Raw genomic sequence first — 23,255 nt, forward strand, 5'->3', positions numbered from 1 at the left:
TTTACGTCGTCGGCAAAAGAGCCTCAAGAATGGGGGCGTGACGCGTTCTCACTGGTTAAGATATTGCCTAATTACATTACAGTCAATAAAGTTAGACTTAAAGATATTTTCTTATCGACTGATGGATTTCTCCTGAAAACAAAGACTGATGGGAGAAACACTGTCAACAGGCTATAACTTGGAAAGTGCGATTTAAACAATAACACAACACAAAATTATTTCAGGTCTGCTTTATTTGAATACAGATATGCATTTGTTAATTAGTAAATTAATATACTTTACCAAGAGCAGATTTCATTCAATACATATATAAATATTGAAAACCATGTATATCTTAATTCTAAATAAAAAGGGGAAAAATAGATGCAGGATAACAAATTCATTTTTTAAACGCTTTCCCAAACCACTCTCATATCGGCTTAACCCTTTTATTTCTGGCTCTCTGGAATGACTTCACATTCAATGTACAATACTGTTATTTCGCATTAACATAATACATAAAACAAAACACAAATATACTTCAACACATAAAAAATTATTAATTTACAACGCAACATACAAAAACATTTATTTTCTTTCAAAGTGAGCAAGTTCACTGCAACAGCAACTGCAGTCCAGGAAACCAGTGTCTGATGAGCGCTGATTGGACACCAGAGAAACGAGAGGCTCAGCTTTTCCTTTTCCCCTTCACTCGTTTTCTCTTTGACACACCTGCCAGAAAAGGACAGACAGGGAGCAGAAGCACAAATCAGATGAATAACCCAGGACCTTACTTCTTCTAGTGGAATTAGACATCTTTGAACCTGTGCTGAGAAGTCTCGTTGGGGGAAGTACTTGAAAATAGAGTGTCTGATAGCGTGCAATACTAAGGGTGTGGGTGTGTGCTTGCTAAAGGCAAACTTCAAGTCTGCCGAAGTAGAAGCAATTAAAGTTATAACATATTATGTATTATACTGTATGCTCAAATAGCAGCTGCTAACCTACATATGTTTTCTGTCATGAGACACGACGGATGAAGCATCCCACCACAAACCCATCACAATTATTAAATATTGATTAAAATATTGAAATGAAAAACGAGAAGCATGTGTCAAAAACATAGCGTTAGTCCCCCACATAGAGATGACACATCACACAAATACAGTCGACTCGGACAGAACCAGACAATTATTCCCATCCAAGGTCAGGTTTTCTGGTCTAGGGGTAAAATTGATGAGCACAAACACAATCAGTGAACAACACACACACGATGAGACACACAGATATGGTTAGGTTATGATTACCATCAGATGACCATTGTGTACAAGGACACTCTTGAGATTAAGGAGCAGTGTTAAGGACACCAAACGCCACAGGGAGATTAGAAAGGCATCTGCAAATTTAGTCTGTGAGGACTTTGGTTAGAGACAGCATTATGCCGTTTGGTTAGGAGAGGAGGACACGGTTGATTGCGGTTTGTACTTGGACACGTTAGTTCGAGAGCCGGTTGACCTACCTCACTGCAAAACACACCCTTTTTTATTTTTAGTGTGTCCTTTCCCTTTGACTAGGTCTGTTTTAGAACCAGAGAAAAGAACAAAACAACTGAGAGGTAAGTTTCACCAGGATGCCACGACGGTCCTTGAACCAGTAAGAATGCATTATTTCATGAGTCACGTTTCATCTTCAAATGCATTTAAATTGAAATGAAACACCATAACATTCAAAGCCCAGTATCTGTGGATGAGAAATTAGCTGAACTTTTGAAGCAGTGTGTATCTGGAACTGTACATGAAAAAGCACCACATTTTTCTATGACAACTGCTTTAATGATAAAGATCTTTATTGAAAATGACAGTGCATTACCTTCTTGACCACTTCTTTTGTTCCTTCGGAAGAAGTTGTGTTTTTTAGGATTGGGATTAGGGGGGACATCAGCAGACTCTGGTGGCGGTTCGAGGGGCACGGGTTCAGGCACGAGGGGCTCCGAGAGTGGTGATGGGGCAACTTCTTGTGCACCAGCCAACCCGTCGGGAACATCAAAGCCCCTTTCACTCTCACTTTCTCTGTTAACCGGTTCACTTCCATTGACCATTCCTTGGCCATTGCTCAGACATGCCTTATCTTCGTGGCAAGCAAGGTCTTTAGTGGGCATGCCAAGTCTGTCCTCAGTATCTCCTTCTGCATTCGTGCCCACATGACAGGTTGTGTTTATGGGCTCAGTGACTAAGCAAGCAGCTTCTCCAGCATGGCTCGTCTGTGGAGACATGCCATCTGCCTCCCCCTGTTCCTCGTCTGTCACTTGGCTACCGCTGCTGCCGTTCTGAACTGGATCCTGCTGAGGTGGGGTTGATTGATGATCCTTTTCCTTCTCCTTCTCTATAGCCTGGCTGCTGTTGCCTTCCTGCGTAGCATCCTGCTTAGCTGGGCAGGATGGACCAACGACCTCTTCATCTGTAACCTGGCTGCTGTCAGATTTCTGGATAGCCTTCTGTCTAATGAAGGGGTGATGGTTCTTCTCCTCACCTCTAAACCCATTGTTGCCATTCTGGATTAGTTCCTGCTGTGGTGAGCAGGGGTGGTCATCCTGCTCGTGAATATCCTGGCTGTTGTTACCGTTCTGATTGTGTTCGGCTCCACTAACATCTCCATTTATAGCTACGGTGGCTGAAGAGGGCCTCGGGAGTGTATGCGATTCTGGAATGTTCTGCGTCAATGACGTGTCGGACGAGAGGCCTGGTTGGAACTCTCCTCCTTTATCTTCCCGTCTCTCTTGCTGGGAGGTGTCACAAGTGGGAGTTGGACCTTCTTCGCTTCTGTGGTGTGGGCCAGGGGTTTCTCCTGAGGATGTTACTGCTGGTGGCGACTGAGAGCTGAGGGGATCCTGTAAGGGTTCTGCTTCGCCGTTTTCTGAATTTGGAAATAGAGAAGGAGAAGCAGAGATGTCTGCGTCAATAAAGTGGAAAAATATAAGAGATTATTAGGAAACAACTCACATAAACAAAATTAATTGGAGCATTTCAAGGCATACTCAATAAATGTATGCAAGGATAATCACAGGGTTATCTCCCATATACCAGTACATCAATGATTAAGATCAAAATTAAGTATTTATGAAATTATGTTATTAAGTATTTTTGTCACATAAGTAAATGTTAAGAGATGCTGTGTCAGGGACACATGAGAAACATATGATGACACATGAGGTTAGAGATGTTGTGTTTACTAGTGTTTCACATCTTTTGGTAATGTGAAAGGCTTTTGCTGAACAACCCCTAAAGCCCATCCATTGAGACGTTACAGCATGAAAACAACACAGTTCAGACAAAACTAATGTCATGCACTAGAGAAGGGCAAAAGCTCAGGGTGGGAGTACTCCCAGATAGATAGAGAGCATCTGGCCCACAGTCATGCCAGAGTCAGCAAGGATCTGCTGCTCAGTTTGTTGGCCACAGCGCCATGCTTATTTTTAACCATTTTGTGTGACTGGCAGTGGTGATAAAACTTAGAGACACAAAGGACAGAATGAGAAGGAAACAGCGAAGCCTTGGTAACTGTTGCTACGGAGCCATGCACACACGGAGGCAGAGGGGGTCGGGTGGCATGGCGCTAACCATACCGTCCTTACCAGTTTGGTCGTTATCCCTACGTGTTTCACTAGAGGGCGCACTGTCTGTTTCGCACCTGGGACGAGTCCTCCTCAACTGGAAGCCTTTGCGAATGTCTGCCAGGAGGTGGTCGATAATACAGCCATCATCCTGCTTCACAACACCTCTGCGGACTACAGAAAGAGGCAAAACTATATACATAGTCAGGCTAAGAATTGCAGTTTCGCATGCAGTAACATTTAATTTTTTCATGTGAGGTAGTATTCATGCATTATGTTTATTCTGTACTTGGACAGATGTGAATACATATCCACATAAATACAAAGAAAACACTACAATAACACAATCAACATTATCCAACAACACAAACAAACACAATACAATAACAAACACTGACAAAAGCGCAGCAGGAAGAGGTATGTGCAGGCCTAACTCACTGATCTTTCCGTTCTCTCCCTTCTGTCTCTTGGACTCCTCCTCGGCAAGCTGCTTCTTGCGCTTTTCGGCCTTGACAGCCAGCTCCTTCCAGGTCTTGTTCTCCTGAGAGCCCAGAGGTGTGAGAGAGAGAGAGAGAGAGAGAAACACTGCTGGTTAAATTAAGACCACTGCTGCCGCTATTACTGGTCCCATGGGGACCCACACCAATTAAAGTAAGTGATTCAGCTGCATTGGGAAACATCAGATTCAGCAAAAACTCTAGACTTGACCATTGACAATTAATTAAAAAGGGGAATAGAAGTTATGATACTGCATATAATCCAGCACTGCTGTAAGGGGCACACAGTGCACAAGGGCATACGGTATAGACCCGCAACACTGACCTCTACATTTCATAAATGCATTTTTATTTCAGTTTAATTTAGAATTTAGACACAAGATCAGAAGGAATGGTGGCTTCCACACAAGGGCGTAGGTTTGGTCTCAGAATGGGTAGGGACACCAATAAAAAAAAAAACATAGTTGATGTTATATTGAAAAGGCAAACTTTATTTAAATGTATTAACATTTGTGTACTAACTTGTGGAACTTGGAACTGATTTAAACATAATAAGAATAATAAACAAAACGTTCTCCACCTCATCTGAAGCCCTTATGGTCCAGCTGCTGCTTCCTCAACCTGCACTACATCTGCACTGGATTTCTAAGTTTCCTGAATGCATGTCAAAATATTGCCTTAATGAACAAATAACATAACTGAGAAGTACATGAAGTGCATTTGTTTGTTCTAAAATTAATTTGTAATATGTAGGTAATTGGTTCAGGTTTTATGGAGCTGTACAAAGCCTACATCATCTGTAAGGGAGAGTGGGGTAATTTGTGCCAGCAGGGAAGTTGTGCCACCCCTTATTTCTAGGGAACCATAGAAAACATTTTTGAAGAGTCAGACATTTAACTCATCCTGCAAAGAGAGCCTCTTTGCATGAGAGATAAGCACGTTTAAGTTCAAAAAAATGTTTTTTGCCTTTCAAAGTAAAATTTCTATGATCACAGTTTTTTGATTGTTGTGTCTTAACAGTTATATACAAGTTTGAAAACCTTTCACACGTTTCAGTGCTTTGGTAAGCTTTTATATAGCATCACAGTTTCTGAGATGCAAATATACTGTTTTACTCCAATAATCAATGGCACAATTTACCCCAATGTATTCTCTTTAATGGCACAACTTGGCCCCGAACACTTTTTTTCAGAAGTTATATTTCTTAAATACTATATTTCAGATCCAAAGTGATTGTTCCCAAGGATGCACCACATCCTGAAATATATGTACATATTTAAGTTGGAAGCATTACCGTCATGGCCTCGCTTAAAAGTCACTTTTAAAAAAACTGGCACAACTCACCCCATGCTCTACACACTAACAACTTTTAAAACATGTTTCCATTGTAGAATGGGTGGTGAAGTAAGGCTAGCAGGGTCGCACTGTGGTCGCACTGTGTGGGTAGTGTTCCTACAAGCTAGCTAACAATGACATGGGCTTCTTGAAAGCGCCTTTCTCTCTGGGTAGAAAAAAAACTTCTGGCATCTCTCTTCTTTTTAGGTGGCTTTTTCCTATCTACAAAGCACAAAAGGGTCAAAATATCAATGCTGAGACCAAACGAAATACTGATATGAGGCTTTATTATTTCCTGGCGTATTTAGTACCTTACCGTCACAGACTACTGCCAGTGGCAGCTCTTTTCTGCAAGTCAGGTTTCACGACGTGTTTCTGACTCTGCCACTTCAGCCAAATAAATGAGAGCATTTTGTCTCGCAGGCTCGAGGGAATTGGAAAACTTGGAAATGTATTTTTCAATCTTTTGGGCGACGAACATAGTATTGATAATAATGCGAATGAGTTTGCAAATATATTGTGCACATTTTTTTTCTCTCAAATTAGCAAAATATTGGTGGGGACTTTTTTGTCTTTCCCAAACTTTGGTCGTGACTAGTCCCTACCAACCCTATGCAAACCTACGCCCTTGCTTCCACAGGATACTTTGCAATGAATGTTCATGTCTTCGCATTCAAGAACCAATAAAGGTCTTCACAGGACGGAGCTGGATTTGAATTCGGCAATTTGATTAAATTATTATAGCGAGGGTCCTCCAAATGATACTTCATTTCACTTAACTTCCATTTCAAAGGTGGGAAATATTTTGTATTTATGGATCTGTCTGACTGTCAGCTAGTGGCTCACCTTTAAGGCCTTGATGAAGAGCCCCCTGAAGGTCTTGATGTTGCTGAAGAGCTCCTCCAAAGAGAGCTTTGATGGGTCTTCGCACAAGTACAGCGCCAGATCAGCCTTCTTTCTCCCGATTTCAGCAAAGCGGTCCTCCAGGGCCTGGCATGCTTTTACATTTTCCTATAGAAATACAAATCTTCACCATCAGCATCACAAATATTACTTATTCAGCAAGAACAATAAATCATTTCACAACCATTCCATTAATAAATACAAATAACAGGTTTAAAATGAATTGTGTTGGGAAAATGTGTGTACAGCTTATAGATGACTAAGTAAAGCTATATACTGTATACATATTGGAAACATCCAGTGCCTCTAATTGAGAATCCATGTGAAATGCATGCAACAATGAATAGGCCTATAGGCAACACACACCCACACCACATACGGTGAGCACAACACAGGATAGAAAAACTGATAACCAAAAATAAGTAATGATACCTCCATGACACTCTGGAACTGCTCCTTCACATCGTCCACTGATGAGATCTTATTTGCTGTACTGGTCAGGCGCTTAAGCAGAGCACTTGCCTCTGCCTGAATGGAGTCCAGGTTGACTCTGAAAGAAGGGCCGGATCATTCTCAACCGCAGAAAAATACTGGAGGAGGCTGGGGCGGATACATATCAAAGCGACGGTTTAAAACATGAATCATTTATAAGAGACAGACTATCTTTGAGTCTTACCCTGCCGCTTTCTCACAAGTCTCAATCTCGTCGGCAAGGTTAACCAGCTCAGGGTGATCCAGCTCTGCCTTCTGAAATAGATGAAAGATACATAATATGTACATGAAGATACAATTATTTAAGGATGTGACGAATTGTAATAAGGCACTTGGTGCACCTTAGGGGCTATATTATGGCTGAGACATTTTCACTGCTGATGAGTGCTTTTTGCAGTTTCCCGTTTCCCGTTCAATAATGATCTTCGTGAACCAATTAGGGATTTAATAGAATTTATGAAACCATTTCTCTTCGCATTAGAGATGTAGGTCAATCTAATAAGGCTGGAAATAAACTCCAGGCCTAGAACAAGGCCACAGTATGCCTCTAACAGTGGGTCAGTCGCACAGACTTTCCCAGTGCACTACCTCCAGTATGTGATGAAGCAGGGTGATCCGGCTCTTGTTGGCCTTGGTCTCGGTGAGCTTCAGCAGAGAACAAATCTTGAAACCCTCTGCGTTGCCTGTGTGGCTTCCCTGTGAGAGAGGAGTAACATCTCATTTAGAACTCACAGGAAACACAGCAGACACTGATGAGTGGCAAGTCATGTTGAAGCGATGAGATATATTTTGAAAGGCAGGTCATACTAGTGCCCAAGGCAAAGGCAGTAGCAGCAGTGAATTCACGAAGAGAAACGGTTAAGCTAAAATACCAGCAAAATGATTGAAGAAAGACACACTTACGTAATTGAGGAAGTTCCCAATTTCCAGGATTACCTTGCAGAATTTGGGCAGCAGTGTGCTTGTCCTCAGACCTAAGGGAAGCAATCAACAAACACACACACACACACACACACACACACACACACACACACACACACACACAATAAAGGTGAGGCTGATGTTACTTGCGAGTGGTAGCAGCATCAGCAAGAGAGATCTACACACTCAGTCTTTCACTTACTTTCACACGCCACCTCAACCAGACCAGCTTTGGGATTCAACATATCCAACACGGAGGCAGTCTCCTCACACAACAACATGCACTCTATCCGCAGCTGGTAGCTGTGTGGGAGGGAAGGAGAGAGAGAAAGAGACAGAGAGAGAGAGAAGAAAAACAGTGAAGTGGGTGATAGCTAAGTGATGATTTAAGTCACATTTCCAATGTTAGATTGTTTATTATGGAAACAAAGCGTAGATAACTCGTATAGCTCAGAGGAAGTCCTTCATATCCTGTGAGATTGTGTGAGGATAAAGAGTATTAGTTACCATGGAACAGCCAGAAGCAGGAGATAAAATCGGTCAACATTAGCCAGTTTGTCTGTCTCCCCCTGGAAGGACTTCAGATTATCAATCTACAATGAGAAAATAAACACCAGTGATGATAAACATACATTTATGAGATCACTTCAATGCATTTGCCTGATTTTCAGGTTTTGTATATCTGCCAGAGATGATGACCTACCTCGTGTTTCTCTGGCAACAGCTTCAGGAGCTGTTTTAGTATCTCCACATCAAACTTGGACCGATCACCATTTTGAATCAGTGCCACAAATTCATCAAAGGAACTAAAGGAGGGCATCAAAAGAGGATAATGGAAAAAGAGCAAAGCGATTTACTAACTAATGACCACAAGTTCGTTACATGCCATTTGTGAAGAGAAAAACTAAGGGATAGTTAAAAACGTTACACTCTGTTTCCATTTTATCATTTTATTTATTATTTCTGAATGCCAAACAAATAATTATCCAAAACAAGTCCATAGTAGCTTACCATTTGAATTGCTTTAAGAAGATGTTCAAATTGAGATTTTTCTTTGCATCAATGAAGGATATCTGAGAGACAAACACAAGGAAGATTGCTATGGTTTACACGTTGCATTTCTAATACAGAGTAACCATCACGTCAACATGAATGTCCATGTGACATAGCCATGGGCATGTTATGGAGGATGGTGAAGCAACCTCTTTGGTTTCTTTCCTGGTGGGGGCGGCCACCGTCTTGTCTTTGGACTCGGCCACAGGCAGACAGAAGAGCTGCTCGATGCTGGAGTAGTCAGGCTCCCGCGGAGGCTCTGTCTGCACAGACGTCCACAGGGACTTACCGTCTGAGAGAGGGGACCAGAGGAGCGGACATGTGCATCAGAGCATGAACCCATACACAGAAAAACATCAGGCATTGTTGCTGCAGAACAGCAAGAAATCCCACCCTGGCACATAATAACAGGGTTAAATAAATGGATGTTAGAAGTCACTGAATTGGCACTTAGCTATAGATGCATGTGTTATACATGTAATGCTAATGTTTGTTTTATCTTCTTTTCTCCAGTACTGAACAACAATGAGTTTCTTCCTGTTCAGAGGGAATTTTCCCTTTGTCGCCTTGTGCTTGCTCTTGGTGGGTCCAGCCCTAGGCTCTGTTAAGTGCCTTGATACAATTGTATTATTTTGGTGTTATATAAATACAATTGAATTGGAGTCAAATAACTGTAGGCCTATTGTCTACAACATCTGTATTGTTCGGTCTTGATTTCAGTAATTTTTATAAATGACTGACACAGAGACTGATGCAGTCAAAATCTCTCACAATGACCCCTACATGAATCAGTAGTTGAGTGGAATTGACAGGGATGTGCAACTCTCACTACTGATTTTGTTTTCTTTCTGACTTCCAAGTTACAGTTATAGTGACCAAATTCAAAACACAGCTTTTGCTGGTGTTCATTTTATTAAAACTATTATAACAGGCTGTGAGTAAGGGATCAATCTCTCTAGTTGATGACTCACAGATATAAAACCCACCCCAAATGTCTGCGTCGCTAACACCTTACCCGTGACTGCTTTGGAGTTGAGCTTCTGCCAGTTCAGCTTCTTCATCCGCAGGGTAGGGTAGCGACTAGCCTTTAAAGGTATGCCGGGTACACATCCTAGAGACTGGCTAGTGTGGGCCACCACTAGGTCCCCCATACCAGGGGGTGGAGGTGGGGCAGGGGGACCAGGCATCCCTGGTAAGGGAGGTGGAGGTGGAGGACCTCCAAAGCCCATGCCTGGTAAAGGTGGAGGGGGTGGGGGACCACAAGGGCCCATCCCTGGTAGAGGAGGTGGAGGTGGTGGTGGTGGCCCTGATGGACCTCCTGTTGGGGGGAGAGGAGGTGGTGGGGGTGGTGCAGGTGGGCCTCCCATGCTGGTGGGCAGAGGAGGTGGTGGGGGAGGCGGTGGTGGAGGAGGAGCTGCTGGTGTGGAGGACACAGGTAGGGTGGATGAGCTGGATGAAGATGGAGATGGAGGCCTTGTGCCAGTCGTGGGACCCTTGCATGACAGTAGCTGCTCCCAGTCCACGGGCTCCGTCTGAACCGATTTGTCCATCCTCTTGGGAGGGGGGCCATCCACTGTGTGATGGCTGGCAGATTGACCCTTGGAGAAAACCAGTCGCTGCATGATATTCTCCCACAAGTCCATTTGAGCTGAGGTGCACAACGCAGAGATAGGAATCAGCTACATCTTTCAAATACACTGATACAGAGAAATTAAATGTCATGAACATAGAAACCCAACTAAGCCAAATCAAAATGAAATTATGCAAAAGGATAACTGCAAGTCATTCATCCACACACAGGCCAACATTATCCGGTCTTGAATGACTGTTTGGATCCAGTTGATACGAGTTCTACCTAAATATTATGAGTGACTAATAACAGTTCTGTCCAAGAACTCAGTTTTGAGCTACCATGATGGATCATATTGAAGGAGGAGAACTGTAAATTGTGGCAAATGATGCAGTTTGGTTTCAGTCTGAGAACTCTTTGTTATGGGGTAAAATGATGGTTCATGCTTGCACTACCTCAAAACAACAAGTTGCAGTTGCACTGCACTACATGAACAACTGAACCAGCTTGCCTGGTGTCAGAACTGAACAAGCGCCAGATGACTGCCGTCTCAAATATATAAATACAAACTGAGGGCTGAGGGAACTGAGTGCCAGAGACGTGAAGCAAATCAGTTTATCCCTGAGAACTCACAGTCTTGCGCCAGCATGGCGGCTCGGTTTGTGATGGCCTCCAGTGCCTGCCAGATGTCCACGCGGTCAGGACCCAGCATTAGCAGAGACTGCAGCATTGAGAGCAGCTGCTGTGCCGATGGAGAAATACTGACCTGAGGATGAGGTAAAGAAAGACAGGTGTGGAGAGGAAGGAACAGACATATTAAATAACTTAAGAAGATAGGGAGAGAGGAGAGACGAAGTGACGTGAGGAGTGGGCCGAAGCACGATAAATTAATAAATGCAATTATGTGGGGCTTGTGTGACACAGAACAACAATAATAAAAGAGCCATAGGTGTACACACAATACACACCAAAAAGAACTGTACAATTTAGACAAAGCCTTTATGCAAGGTGACAAACAAGCATTTGCCTTTCATGGTCCTCAAGGGAAGTGACCACGCAGTTTAGCAATTAAGCTTTTAGATGTTCTTAACAGCCTACCCTCCAGCCATTCAGAACTCACTTTGTTGAAGAGAGTGGTAAATACTTCTTGGTGAGAGCTCATGTCTATGCCTCCATAGACTCTTTGCAGCTCCTCCTCATCCTCAGCCATGGCCTCCTCAAATGATTCACACTGAATGATCAGGTCTTCATCCTCCTTTTCCCTGTCATGATGACAGTACAAAACCAATTTGAATAAGCACATACCCATGCCATCGCATATTTACTCTGCAAGATATAAACATTTATCAAAAGTCTGGGCTTTTTTCCCATTCTTATACCATGCAAGCAACAAATCGAGCTGATAGGATTTGAAACATACATCCCAACAGCGACGCAAGTGCAAACGTCTTACCTTAGTTTAGGGAGACAGTCGAGTAGTTGAAGTCCTGTTGAGAATCAATAAATAGACTAGTATAAAAAAAACTTAAGACACAAACCTCATTTGATACATTCTATTATCTTCATTAATTTTCATTCGGAAAAAGTGCGCCAAGTAGTGCAAGTAAGCTAGGTCTAGTTCCATCCCTGAACACAATTGTGTCTGTTCCGCCTACCGAAAGCAATGGAGTGCCACATAAAACTCATCGTAAGTTTCTGCAAAAATGCTTCGTCTTCTTAAAATAGACACAATATCCGATAGCAAAAGCGACGAATATTTTTTCATTCATTCATTTACTTTTATCTGTTTCAGTTCATGAGGTAAAAACTGTAGCCTACATTGCACTAAGAAGTCGATTAAAATGTTTAAAATCGTAAGGGTTGGATCATTACAGCGGATTTGTTTTTGTTTGTAGCGCATAAAATCATATATATTTTAAAACATAGGCGTTACAATATCAATCGTCCACTTTGCAAGTAGGTATACTGAGTGTGGGTGTTAAATAAACCTGAGTTTTTTTCATATGTGCCACATGCCAAGATCTGCCATAATAGACACTTTAGGGCGTCATCAACCTAACATTGCTAATTAGGCGAATTGGTCTAATCAGGAATCCGCGCGGGAAAACATCAAAATAGAAGTTCATTGCAAGAATGAAATGTTATGTAGGCCAAAAGCACTTCTAAGAGCAGGCAGTACTTTTATTTGGTTTTCAAGGATATTCATAGGCTACAGGTTTATGTTATATTCATAAATTACCATAATATAACACTAGATTAGGCAACTAAACACATTGTTTGCATGTGGACGTGAGGAGGCCTAATCAAAATGACCTGTTATGTCTCTTTTCCATGACTTTAAAAGGACATATTCACCTATAACTTCTCAACTCTACATATAACTCCTACTCCACATATAATTATATATAGCATGACCATTAAACAACAACCTAATAGGCTAGGTCAATTAAGATGGATACCATTTTGGAATGGAAACCATGATGCAGAAATTCACAAACCATTATGGAAGAGCACAATTACATAATTAATTACATTACACGTGCATACGACGAAATCTAATCTATGGCCATTTCCAAAACTTTAGATTAATTTCATAATTTTTCCAGTCCTGGAAAATGGGATTTAAAAAATGTCCTGAATTTCCATGACCATGGGAACCCTGCTCTATGTGCTACTGACAGCTTACCTATGAACTCCTTGCGCATTTTGTCCCTGTGACGTAAGTCTTCTGTCCCAAAGATGAGAGCATTGATGACGCTGAGCAGGGTGACCATGTATGGCACGTTGTCTGTAGACTGCAGTTCATTCATAATCATGCTGAAGCGGTACTGCTGGGTCTTCACACCCTGCCAGAAGATGTAAGCAACAATCAATACCTGCTTGGTACAGGGCATTATACTGAAAGAGACACGCTAACATAATGTCTTCATTCAATTCTATTCAATATAAGGAATCAGTATCACCTTGCCTTCCTGAACTGTACCACTTATTTGCAGGCTATCCTTTGACAGAGAGAGTACATTTTTGTTTTAAGTAACATAAATATTTTATCAACAAGACTTTTAAGTTTTGAACTTTTGTTCCACTTATCTTTTTTGAAAAACAGTTATCCATCAACATAATAAGAGGTAAATACATTAATTTCCGGTGCATTCTTGCTCAGTACACTTGCCTTATAGTGGTCCAAGGCATCCAGGGCCAGGCGATAGCCTTCTTTGGAAAACATACTGAGAGCCGCAAGTAGTTCAAACACCTGCTTCTTCACCATAGTATTGGAGGTATCCAGAGCTGGAACAGATCATAAAAGTTGTCATTGTCAGTTTCTGAAGTAGGTCCCATCATTCTGTCTTCCTTCTTTAAAGCATCACAGTTGTCTGTTGACTTTTCTGCTTAACCTGAAACGTGTGACTTCTCTGCCTCAGTGTGACTCTGTCATAGGTTTTAGGGGATGCAACCTGAACTTTGAACTTTTGCCAGGTGATAAGGTGAGAGTGGTGACAAAGTCTTTGACCGACTCAGATACCAGCCACCATCTTGTGTCACCATTACATTTACAATACACATTTTACTAGGTTTAAAAAAGAAGAAAAAAAACATTTAAATATTTATAAATAAATACAATATTAAGCACTCAATTTTTTTTCTTTCTTTCTAACTATCTCTCTCCACTCACACACACACACACACACACACACACACACACACACACACACACACACACATACACACACATAGATAAACACTTATTTGTTTATTTATCTTTTTCTCAAAGAATCTATCAACTGTTCACCTCCATTAACCTTTGGACCCCCTGCAGTATCCCAGATATTACAAATCAGTGGCAGGAAATTCAATTCAATTTAAAAAAAATATATATATCCCCATTTATGATAATCAGCTGGAGACTCAATTCCTTGAGCACAAACACATGAGCCATGGAGGTAAGGAGGGAGGATATCCTTTTAAAATTAAGGGGGGCACCTTCTTAACAAGAAGAAACCTTGAGCAGAACCTGACTCAGAGGGGTGAGCCCATCTGCCTTAGCACAGCCAGAGAAAGAGCCTACAGAAATACTAACTCACCTTGAGACAGCTTGCGGATGTAGCCCTCATTCTCGATGATGAAGTGGATTCCTGTGGAGGAGTTCATCACGGCGCGGACGCAGTTGACGCAGGTGAGCTGCAGGAGCGCATCCGCGATGCGGGAGCAGCCCCGACCCGACAGCCGGTCCAGGGCCTCCAGCAGCAGGTCCAGGCCGCTCAGCTCCAGGAACTGGACCATCCAGGTGCAGTCGCTGCCCTCCAGCCGCTTCTTCAGGCCTGAGTAGTTGACCACGGTGGGCATCTGGAGCAGGCGGATGCAGAGCTCTGGGTCGGCGCTCTCCAGGTTGGCCTCCGGGGCGGACTCTGAGTCCTGAGAGGAGCCCAGACGGCCCCTGACGGCCGCCCATTTACGCTTGCCGCCATCTGAACGAGCTGACATGATGATGGAAGGATTGGGTCTGCAGGTATATAAAGGACTGACTGTGATATGGTTGCTAGACAGAGGCAGTTTCTTGCATTGTTAAAAGTTAGAGAGGATTCTTTTTCATTTACACTTTCTTTCACACACAAACACACACACACACACACACACACACACACACACACACACACACACACACACACACTGTCATACCCATATGTAATTTCTAGATGGCACTACTGGATTTCAAATGGGCGCTTGTGATATTAAAATGAATTTACTGTACTTTAGGTGCTAGACTGGGTCATTGGGATCCTTAAATTCGTCAAGATCGTGAAAGTAACTGTAGAGGCAGATTTTTTAAGTCTGTTACCCAATGTACGTAAGTAAAGAGTTATAGCGGATATTTAACACAACAGAAACCACATAAAAATGGAAAGTTGCATGAACTTTTGCAAGTGATGGCATTTATTAAGGTTTAGTGTTCAATTTAATAATACAGGCAAAAGATTTCAGTTAATTTAGTTTTTTAATTGAGTGCAATTTGGTGCAATATTCAGAGTGATATAGAGATGTGATACTGAGACCAAAGTTTAGAGATTTCCCCCTTAATAATGTGCAATAGAAGTCATTTATGAGCTTTACTTCCTGCTTAAATGCATTTTTGGAATTACCGCTATAGGAAGTCTATAGAATGGCCATATAGCATCTAGTATTAGTAGTGGACTTCAGACAATGACAGATAACAATCATGGTAAATACAGTATGTCCACACAGTGTGGTTGATGGTGTCATATAAATTTGTTTCCACATTTTGTTCACCTAAAAGGAAGTAGTTCTACCTATGGTTCTCTAATGAATATACATGTGCATCATATATGCATATTTTATCATAGCAAATGAAAAGGACTCTGCACTAGATTCTATATTCAATTAAAGTACATTCTTTTTGAAATCATACATCACTGATAGCATCGCATAATTTCATCACCCAGTTGCTGAGGGTAATGTTTACTGAGGGCAAGAGGATGACCCACTGAATGCTCACGACCTGGAGAACTTTTCACCACAAAGAACTCCTGAACTCATATCAACTCTTCCCTTTTTTATTTCAACACAGTGGACAAACCAGTCTGGTATCACACGAAAGCACATTCAGGGGAAGTGGCCACTCGACACATTTGGGCTAAAGTGAGATAAGTCAGCTCTCTATCCCCCCTACTAATGCCTCTGCCAAACATCCACTGCCTAATCCAGTGTGAATAGGACAGAGAAAGAGAGAGACCCACCCTGTCAGCTAATCTAGAACAAATGAAAAACAGGCAAATGTTACACTCTGCATCACGACAGATGGACCAAAACAATGCAAAAAAGCACAGACCGCTGGACTGAAGCTTGGAACACTTGCTGCAGACCCGTCCCTGATATACAATACAGAATCCCAGGTGGCAGATCATTCTAGAACAGATGTGTACAAGGGCTGAGGCAAATAAGGGCCATATCAATCCCAGTGTAGGTAGCTAGATAGCCGACTGTATGCACAGTGGTTTGCAATAAAAACACCCTGTACTTTACTCTGGCCTCAGTTTACACAAGCTACTGAAATGTTATTGCAGATAGAATACATTCCAACCATGTAAGGTATTTTTTTAGACCCTGTCCCACACGCGCACAAAGACACACACACACACATATGGTGAAGCATAAGTGCTTTTCTGTGCAGAGAAACTGGACCTCTTTTCATCCAGGCCCAACTCTGTGGCCTCAAAAACACCTCCGTCTGTAAATAGACACTCCCAAAATGACGCTTAACGGTACGCGTTAGAAAAATAAACAGAAATCTTCAAATATCAAACCTATGCAAGTCCTTCACAACTCAACATTTTAACAGCTATCATTTTGCGCTTCGTACAGCTATTACACACTTAAAAAAATATTCTATTCAATTGAATTAAATTAGCCAATAGTGCCAATAACAATTATGTTACAAAAATGTCTCAAGTCCAGAGCCTGAGCCCCCTAGAGCAAGCAGTAAGGCGACGGTGGCAAGGAAAATCTCCCTTTAAACAGGAAAAAACCTTGAGCAGATCCCAGGATTTTAATGGTAATACTGTATGTGAAAATAAATAGTTTTTAGCTTCAAAAAGTAATAACCTTAATTCACACCAAATAAAACTGCTTTCATGAGTTTGCAACACAATTTGGCCCTGCCGTTGGAATCCCTGAGATGTCAACAAATGTCAATATTAGCATGTTGTTTGGTTTAATGTAGACACACAGATCTAAAAGTGGGTTTCACCTCTGGAGCAAAAACTTCTGAGGTGAAATAGGTGTGGCAAGTGTGCAAGGCGACTTATACCAGAACCAGGTTTGTCCAGTAATGGATCACTGTTGTCCACAATGTCAACAAAAACAAACCCACAACTCAAACGCCTGCTTTCCTTCCTTACTGAGGCCCATCAATGAATAAACAGGGAGCTCTCTATCTAATCCTTCTAACAAAAGCTGTTTCTTACTCTAGCATTGCCTGGAGGGATGCCAATGCTTTCAAGAGTCAGGACCTCTCTTGTACTCTCGCCTCTGCCAGCATGTGCCTGGTGTTGCCTGCTCTTTCGTTGCAGCCTAAGAGCTGCAAGCTACTGGCTTGCCCACCAAAGCCCCTTTTTTGCAGGAGCTGCGACAATGTCCTTTGGTTACTTAGTAAAAGAATGACAGGAATGTCTATAGAACACAATGACTACTTTACTCCTTCAGTCTGACAAGACAATAGTCTCTCAGCAGGTTTATCTGCAGGGCTCCCATTTGCAAGATTTACATCTGTTCATCATCACCATCTTCTACTGCAAAGACAAGGTTCCAGTAATGTTATAAGAATAAGAAAATCGACGGACTGTGCAATAGGCATGTGTTTGTTGCAGGAGCAGTGATGTGTGAACTATCTCTACAGCTGTAGAGTATGTTTGAGACCTTCCTCCGCTTTCCAACAAGGGTTTGACTGCAGGAAGGAAGGAAGGACAATTCCTGAATCAGGAAATGTGTCACCATAACAATGCAATTGTTTCTGTTGCTTAAATTCCCTTTTCTTGGTGAGCCTTGATAAGGCTCAGAGCTAAGTTTCTGTGGAATACAGTGAACCATTCCTAACAAGGACACAAGGAATCAAAGACTTGTATACACCCTTTCTTTATCTGAAAAAACAACTTTCTCTCATCTGAGAAACCAAGCCAATAATAACGGTCTGGAGACCGGTTTGGCAAACCAACAGCTGTATCAATTAATAATAACAAAGGTCTCCTACTTAGCAGTACAGACACAGAGTTTGTTTGCTATTCCTGAACATTCCCCAAACTAGCTTTAATATCCTGACCTCAATAGAAACACTCCCTTGCTCCCAAGTATTTGGCCTGGTCACAGTTTGCCCTATCTATTGCAGGAACATAGTCCCAAGGGAGGCAGCCTAATTTTGAAAATCAAAATACAATGCAGCCTTAAATGGTGGAAATGTGGTGATGTGAACATTTAACATCCAATGGAAAGTAAATATACATGCCAGGTGGTGAGAATTAAGATGTAAACTCTCCTGCTAATATAGCTGACGCATTCAGGCGTCCCGTTCCCCCCCAAAACAAACAGTTACATTTGGAATGTGTAATTTGGCACAGACAAGACAATCAAAGATTCTTCTAGGCATCCTTTAGCCTAGTGAGAGGGGGAGAAAGACATGTTCATTTTTTTGCTGACCGTCATTAACCGTCATGTCCTAATAACACACCCAGGCAAATTTGAAGTATAAAGCTGTTAAATTGCAATGTTCATTAAAACAGCTCACATGACAGTTTGAATGATGCAGTCTCCCACATGGAATTTGTGCAGGGGCATTCTGTTTGCTGACACCGCTAGAGATGTGGTAGTTTTCATGATTCTTGCCATTATATCCACAGGTTTCCCCATCACAAACAATACTGGTTGAATACAACACTGGGACAAGGTTACAAATATAGCTCCAATGCATTTCATCACAAGACCCTGTATTTCTTAAGCAATTACATTATAGCTATATCAGGGAAAATCCAGTCAGAACCATTTGTGCATGCACATGAATCTTCAGCTGGTGTCTTGGGTGACAGAAGCTGGTTGCATCTTGTGATCTGTGCTTCAGTTCCATATTCCAAAACCACGAGGATTCAAAATGCTGACTATGCACAAATAATCACATGTTCGAGCTTCTCACTAATGTCATGTGCCATAGTTGCTGCATGCATGTGTGTAAAAACACATTTTGCAATATTACATAAGCACTGTTTTGAGTTACCCATTGCATTTCACTCGAACAAGCGTGGGCGTTCAGTCTCGGATGGGGTCCCATTACCAAACACTATACCCACGCTCGTTCTATACCAAAAAGGAAAGGCAGGAAGATAAATTATCTGTAGATCTGAAAGATCAAGTAAACCTGGCAGATAGGCTTCATCTAAGTCTGACGTAACCTTATCTAAGTACATTTGTAAAGCGAAGGCTCTGTAAACCTCTGCCTATGGAAAAGGTTGAAACACATTGATTATTTGAGATGCCCCCCATTACATATGAAGGACAAACCAGATTGCCGCTGCCAGGCAGCGCTCGGCGCACACCACAGTAAGATGTTCGGATTTTAAATTACAGTTATCGATGCAGAGTTGCAACTCCATCTATTTAACTCACATGAACATCTAGATGAAACGCATACTACGTGAAATCTCGTTATTCCGTGTCTGTCCAATTCACCGGGTTGTGCTTTTTCACACCTGAAGAACTAGGCAATTGCTTAAAGGCTTCTCAGCTCGCATTGCAGAATAACGGGAATCTACTTACCATCTAAACATGGCGAGTTAACACAGAACCGCCGACAGCTAAACCGTGGATGGTCAATTCAATATGCAAAAATGAGCGCTTAGTTTGAGCTGTATCGCTGCTACACAGAGGCAGGTAATCTACTTCATCAATACTGTGTTGTAGGCTACTTTGTTTTTACCTGCTGTTATGCCATGAGTGAACACTGGAAATATCCCGTTAAAGTAGGCTATTTTTCTCCAGGTGGCTGTAAGTCCGCTTCTTTTGCCACTTTTCTTTACAGCACTGCTCCTAACATAAACGCCCATCCACAGGCACAATCCACTGGCAAAGTGCAGTGTGATGGTACCGATTCAGTTCCACGGGAGTTTCCACACGAGTAGGACGATGCTGTCGGAATAACCCCTCCCTCACTCCCTCTCGATATTGATTGAGCACAGTAGGTCGTTGGCCAGCCAAGAAAGCAGCGATAAGGAAAGAGTAACTACATGCAGAGAGATATCACCAAGATTATCTAATTATAGCAATTTAACAATGTTTTGGACACAGCTTAACACATTTTAAAGAATTTCATCTTCAGGCACTATTTGTTACACTGATTGTACCACTTAGACCACTTATGTCACCATGTCATTATTGTTCAAGTATGCTTCTGCTTTTAAAACTATTTTCCCCTAACTCATCATCTGCTCAAGGAGGTTCAAGCTAATGAGGTTAGGATTTGTTTTACCACTGCAGAACCAATAAATAAGACATGATTTTCATGACAAACCCTTAATGTACTTAATGTAAAAAAAAGTGCATTTAATGTACACTTACTGTAAATATAAAATACAAACAATGATACATGCATTAAAACATGTTAAAAGGATGGGCTTTTCTTATATTAAAATGTTTATATCCCTGCCTTAAGAAAAACAAGGTAAAGTCAAGCGGTTACAGTTCAGTGAGGCTAAATATTCTAATGAGAGTAAAGGAAATGGTCCATTGATTAATGCGAGATCTTTATTGGGCCATACATGCGCTTTGCCCCTTGATCTATCTATTTGTTCTATCTATTTCAAGTCATGAATAACATAGGGATGGCCTGTTTGGTATTTGTGTTAAAACTTCATCACACTGTATTGTTATTTTACACCCTAAAGTTACCGAATAACTCTATTCATTGAATTATCCGCCCTTGTTTTGTCTTTGTTTTCAAGATGATTGCTTTGCAATGTGAGAATCAAGTGGAAGGCTGCGGAGGTTTTATGTAACATGCCCGGGCTTGTTTGGTCTAAAACTTACATCCGACTGGATGCTATTTTGTTATCAATGCATGCCCAGCAGGAAGAACATGGACAAGAGCTTATCTTACAATAATGACTGTGTAGTTTTATGTGGATATCTTACAAAGCCATATTTGCATGTTTCCCAAATGGACCTTAGGGAACCTCATGGCATGCTTTTAATACAGTCTTACACTTAGGTGCAATTAAAACCCACCACAGAATAATTAAATAAGTGGTTCATACACACAGACAATAGCATATGTAGATTTTGAAATGTCAAGTAAATAGATAAATACGAATTGACTTTGACTACAATTTGGTTAGCTCATTTTAACTGTGTGTTGGATAGCATGGTGCTGGCCTTTTTCTGAAATTGGAACTAGAAATTGAAAAGCATAAACTTGTGTCAATATAAAAAACAACATCATTGGGAAGCATAAACTCTTATTTAGTTGGGGAATTTCACGGCATTACTAAATAAATGTGTGCAAGGATAATCACATGGTTGTCTACCACATTCCAGTCCTGCAAGGAGAAGTAAGCAATTATGAAATTAAGAGATTCAGTATTTTTGGCATATAAGTCAATGTCAAATGGCGTCAAGGACAAATGAGATAAACATACACGTGATGTTAGGAATTTTGTGTTTAATAGTGTTTCTGATATTTCTCAATATCATTTAATACAACATCTTTTGGTAATGTGAAAGGCTTTTGCTAAGCAACTCTAAAAGCCCATCTATTGAGAAGTTACGGCATGAAAGCAACACAGTTCAGACAAAACTAATGTCATGCACTAGAAAAGGGCAAAAGCTCAGGGTGGTCGTACTCCCAGATAGATAGAGCGCATCTGGCCCACATTCATGCCAGAGTCAGCGAGGACCTGTTTCTCTGTTTGCTGGCCACAGCGCCATGCCTATTTTGAACTGACATAGCATCATCACTGCCTTGCCCACCCAGAGGAACCAGAGGGCCACTGAACTACACTGACTGCATTACAAGGGATAACCAAGATGACGTAACAGACTTGCTTATACAGATGACAGCCAAAGAGTCATGGCACTGCATTGTGAACCCTCTCTGGGGTGCGTCTGCTGAGTGGTAGCAGTAGCACTGCAGTGTGACTGGCAGTGGTCATAAAACTCATAGAGACACAAAGGACAGGATGAGAAGGAAACAGCAAAGCCTCAGTTACTGTTGCTACGGAGCCCTGCAACACACAGAGGTGGCAGTGTGTTAACCATCCCTACGCGTTTCACTAGAGGGCGCACTGCAAGTTTTGCACCAGGGACGAGTCTTCCTCCACTGGAAGGCTTTGTGGATGTCTGCCATTAGGTGGTCAAAGATACAGCCTTCATCCTGCTGCACATCGCCTGCATAGGCAAAACTATATACCTAGTCAGGCAAAGAACTGCAGTATTGGGTATTCTCCATGTAACATTTCATTTTCTATGTGATCTAGTAGTATCCATGCATTATTTCTAGGACAAATGTCAATATATATCCATATAAAATACAAAGAAAACACTCCATCTACACACAGAAACAACATAACAGGGGTGTACTAGAAAGCAGGCTCAACAAACTCATCTAACCCTGGACTCTGAGCTGATGAACCCCTGAGATGGGGTTCCAGAGAAACAGCTGATCAAAGGTTAGTTTAATCAACTTTAAGTACGTTCACCTTGAGTTATGTGCTATAAAAAGCCATCATCAATGGCTGAGTCACCATGACAACTGGTGAGAAAACAAGGTCATCCGACTTCACCACACTGGGGTTAGAAGTTCTGATATGTTCTACGGTGGGTATGAGCACTTTTTCTTTAAAAAGCAACATAGATACAGACCTCCGTGAAGCTGGTCTCCTATGTCATCAGAAAATTAATACAAGTTTTGTTGTCCGTTTTCACTGTAGAAATCATTGTTTTGCTGTTATATTGATGTTTGGCAAATCTTTTCAGGGTCTCAAAATCCTCTCCCGACGTAAGGGTATGCAAATTAATTTGGCTTCAACGTTGATGGGTAAACAAGGAAAGGACACCCCATGTCCAAAAGCTGCTCAGCAGGAGGGAGGAGATAGGGAGAAACTCAGGGTTTGTTTAAGAAATGATGCCAGTGAGCAGGCGAGGTTCACAATTCTTTCTCACAAGCCTCAATGAAATTGCCAAGGTTAAGCAGCTCAGGGTGATTCAGCTCTGCCTCCTGCAATGGATGAGAGACACATAATATGTACATGGAGATACAATTATTTAGGATGTGACTAATGGGCACACCTTAGGGGCCATATTATGTCTGGGATATTTCCCCCTGTTGCCTGTTACATAATGACCTTTG

General features: G+C 41.7%; 1 protein-coding gene across 1 annotated transcript; it reads right to left on the reverse strand.

Annotated features, from left to right (window-relative positions):
- Nucleotides 1–121: 121 nt before the first annotated feature.
- Nucleotides 122–19,964, reverse strand: LOC308373875 (inverted formin-2-like). Its single transcript, XM_080849533.1, has 23 exons — nt 19,833–19,964; nt 14,440–14,858; nt 13,530–13,645; nt 13,044–13,203; nt 11,811–11,844; nt 11,478–11,619; nt 10,991–11,123; nt 9,803–10,435; nt 8,937–9,079; nt 8,746–8,807; nt 8,438–8,540; nt 8,242–8,327; nt 7,937–8,037; nt 7,717–7,787; nt 7,402–7,509; nt 6,998–7,068; nt 6,754–6,871; nt 6,265–6,429; nt 4,025–4,127; nt 3,608–3,760; nt 1,846–2,889; nt 1,496–1,552; nt 122–711 (listed from the first exon to the last, which is right to left on the reverse strand). Exons 2-22 carry the CDS (start codon nt 14,837–14,839, stop codon nt 1,497–1,499), a joined length of 4,002 nt encoding a protein of 1,333 aa, XP_080705659.1. The 5' UTR covers nt 14,840–14,858; nt 19,833–19,964; the 3' UTR covers nt 122–711; nt 1,496.
- Nucleotides 19,965–23,255: the final 3,291 nt, after the last annotated feature.

The sequence above is a fragment of the Sprattus sprattus genome (assembly GCF_963457725.1).
Source record: "Sprattus sprattus genome assembly, chromosome: 13".
Lineage (NCBI taxonomy): Eukaryota > Metazoa > Chordata > Actinopteri > Clupeiformes > Clupeidae > Sprattus > Sprattus sprattus.

Excerpts from the sequence above, each read along its gene's own strand:
- LOC308373875 (XM_080849533.1), bottom strand. The coding sequence starts at position 14,839 with ATGTCAGCTCGTTCAGATGGCGGCAAGCGTAAATGGGCGGCCGTCAGG. Across the intron at positions 7,069-7,401 it reads TGCTTCATCACATACTGGAG|AAGGCAGAGCTGGATCACCC; the intron begins GTAGTGCACTGG and ends CATCTATTTCAG. Across the intron at positions 3,761-4,024 it reads GGGAGAGAACGGAAAGATCA|TCCGCAGAGGTGTTGTGAAG; the intron begins GTGAGTTAGGCC and ends CTCTTTCTGTAG.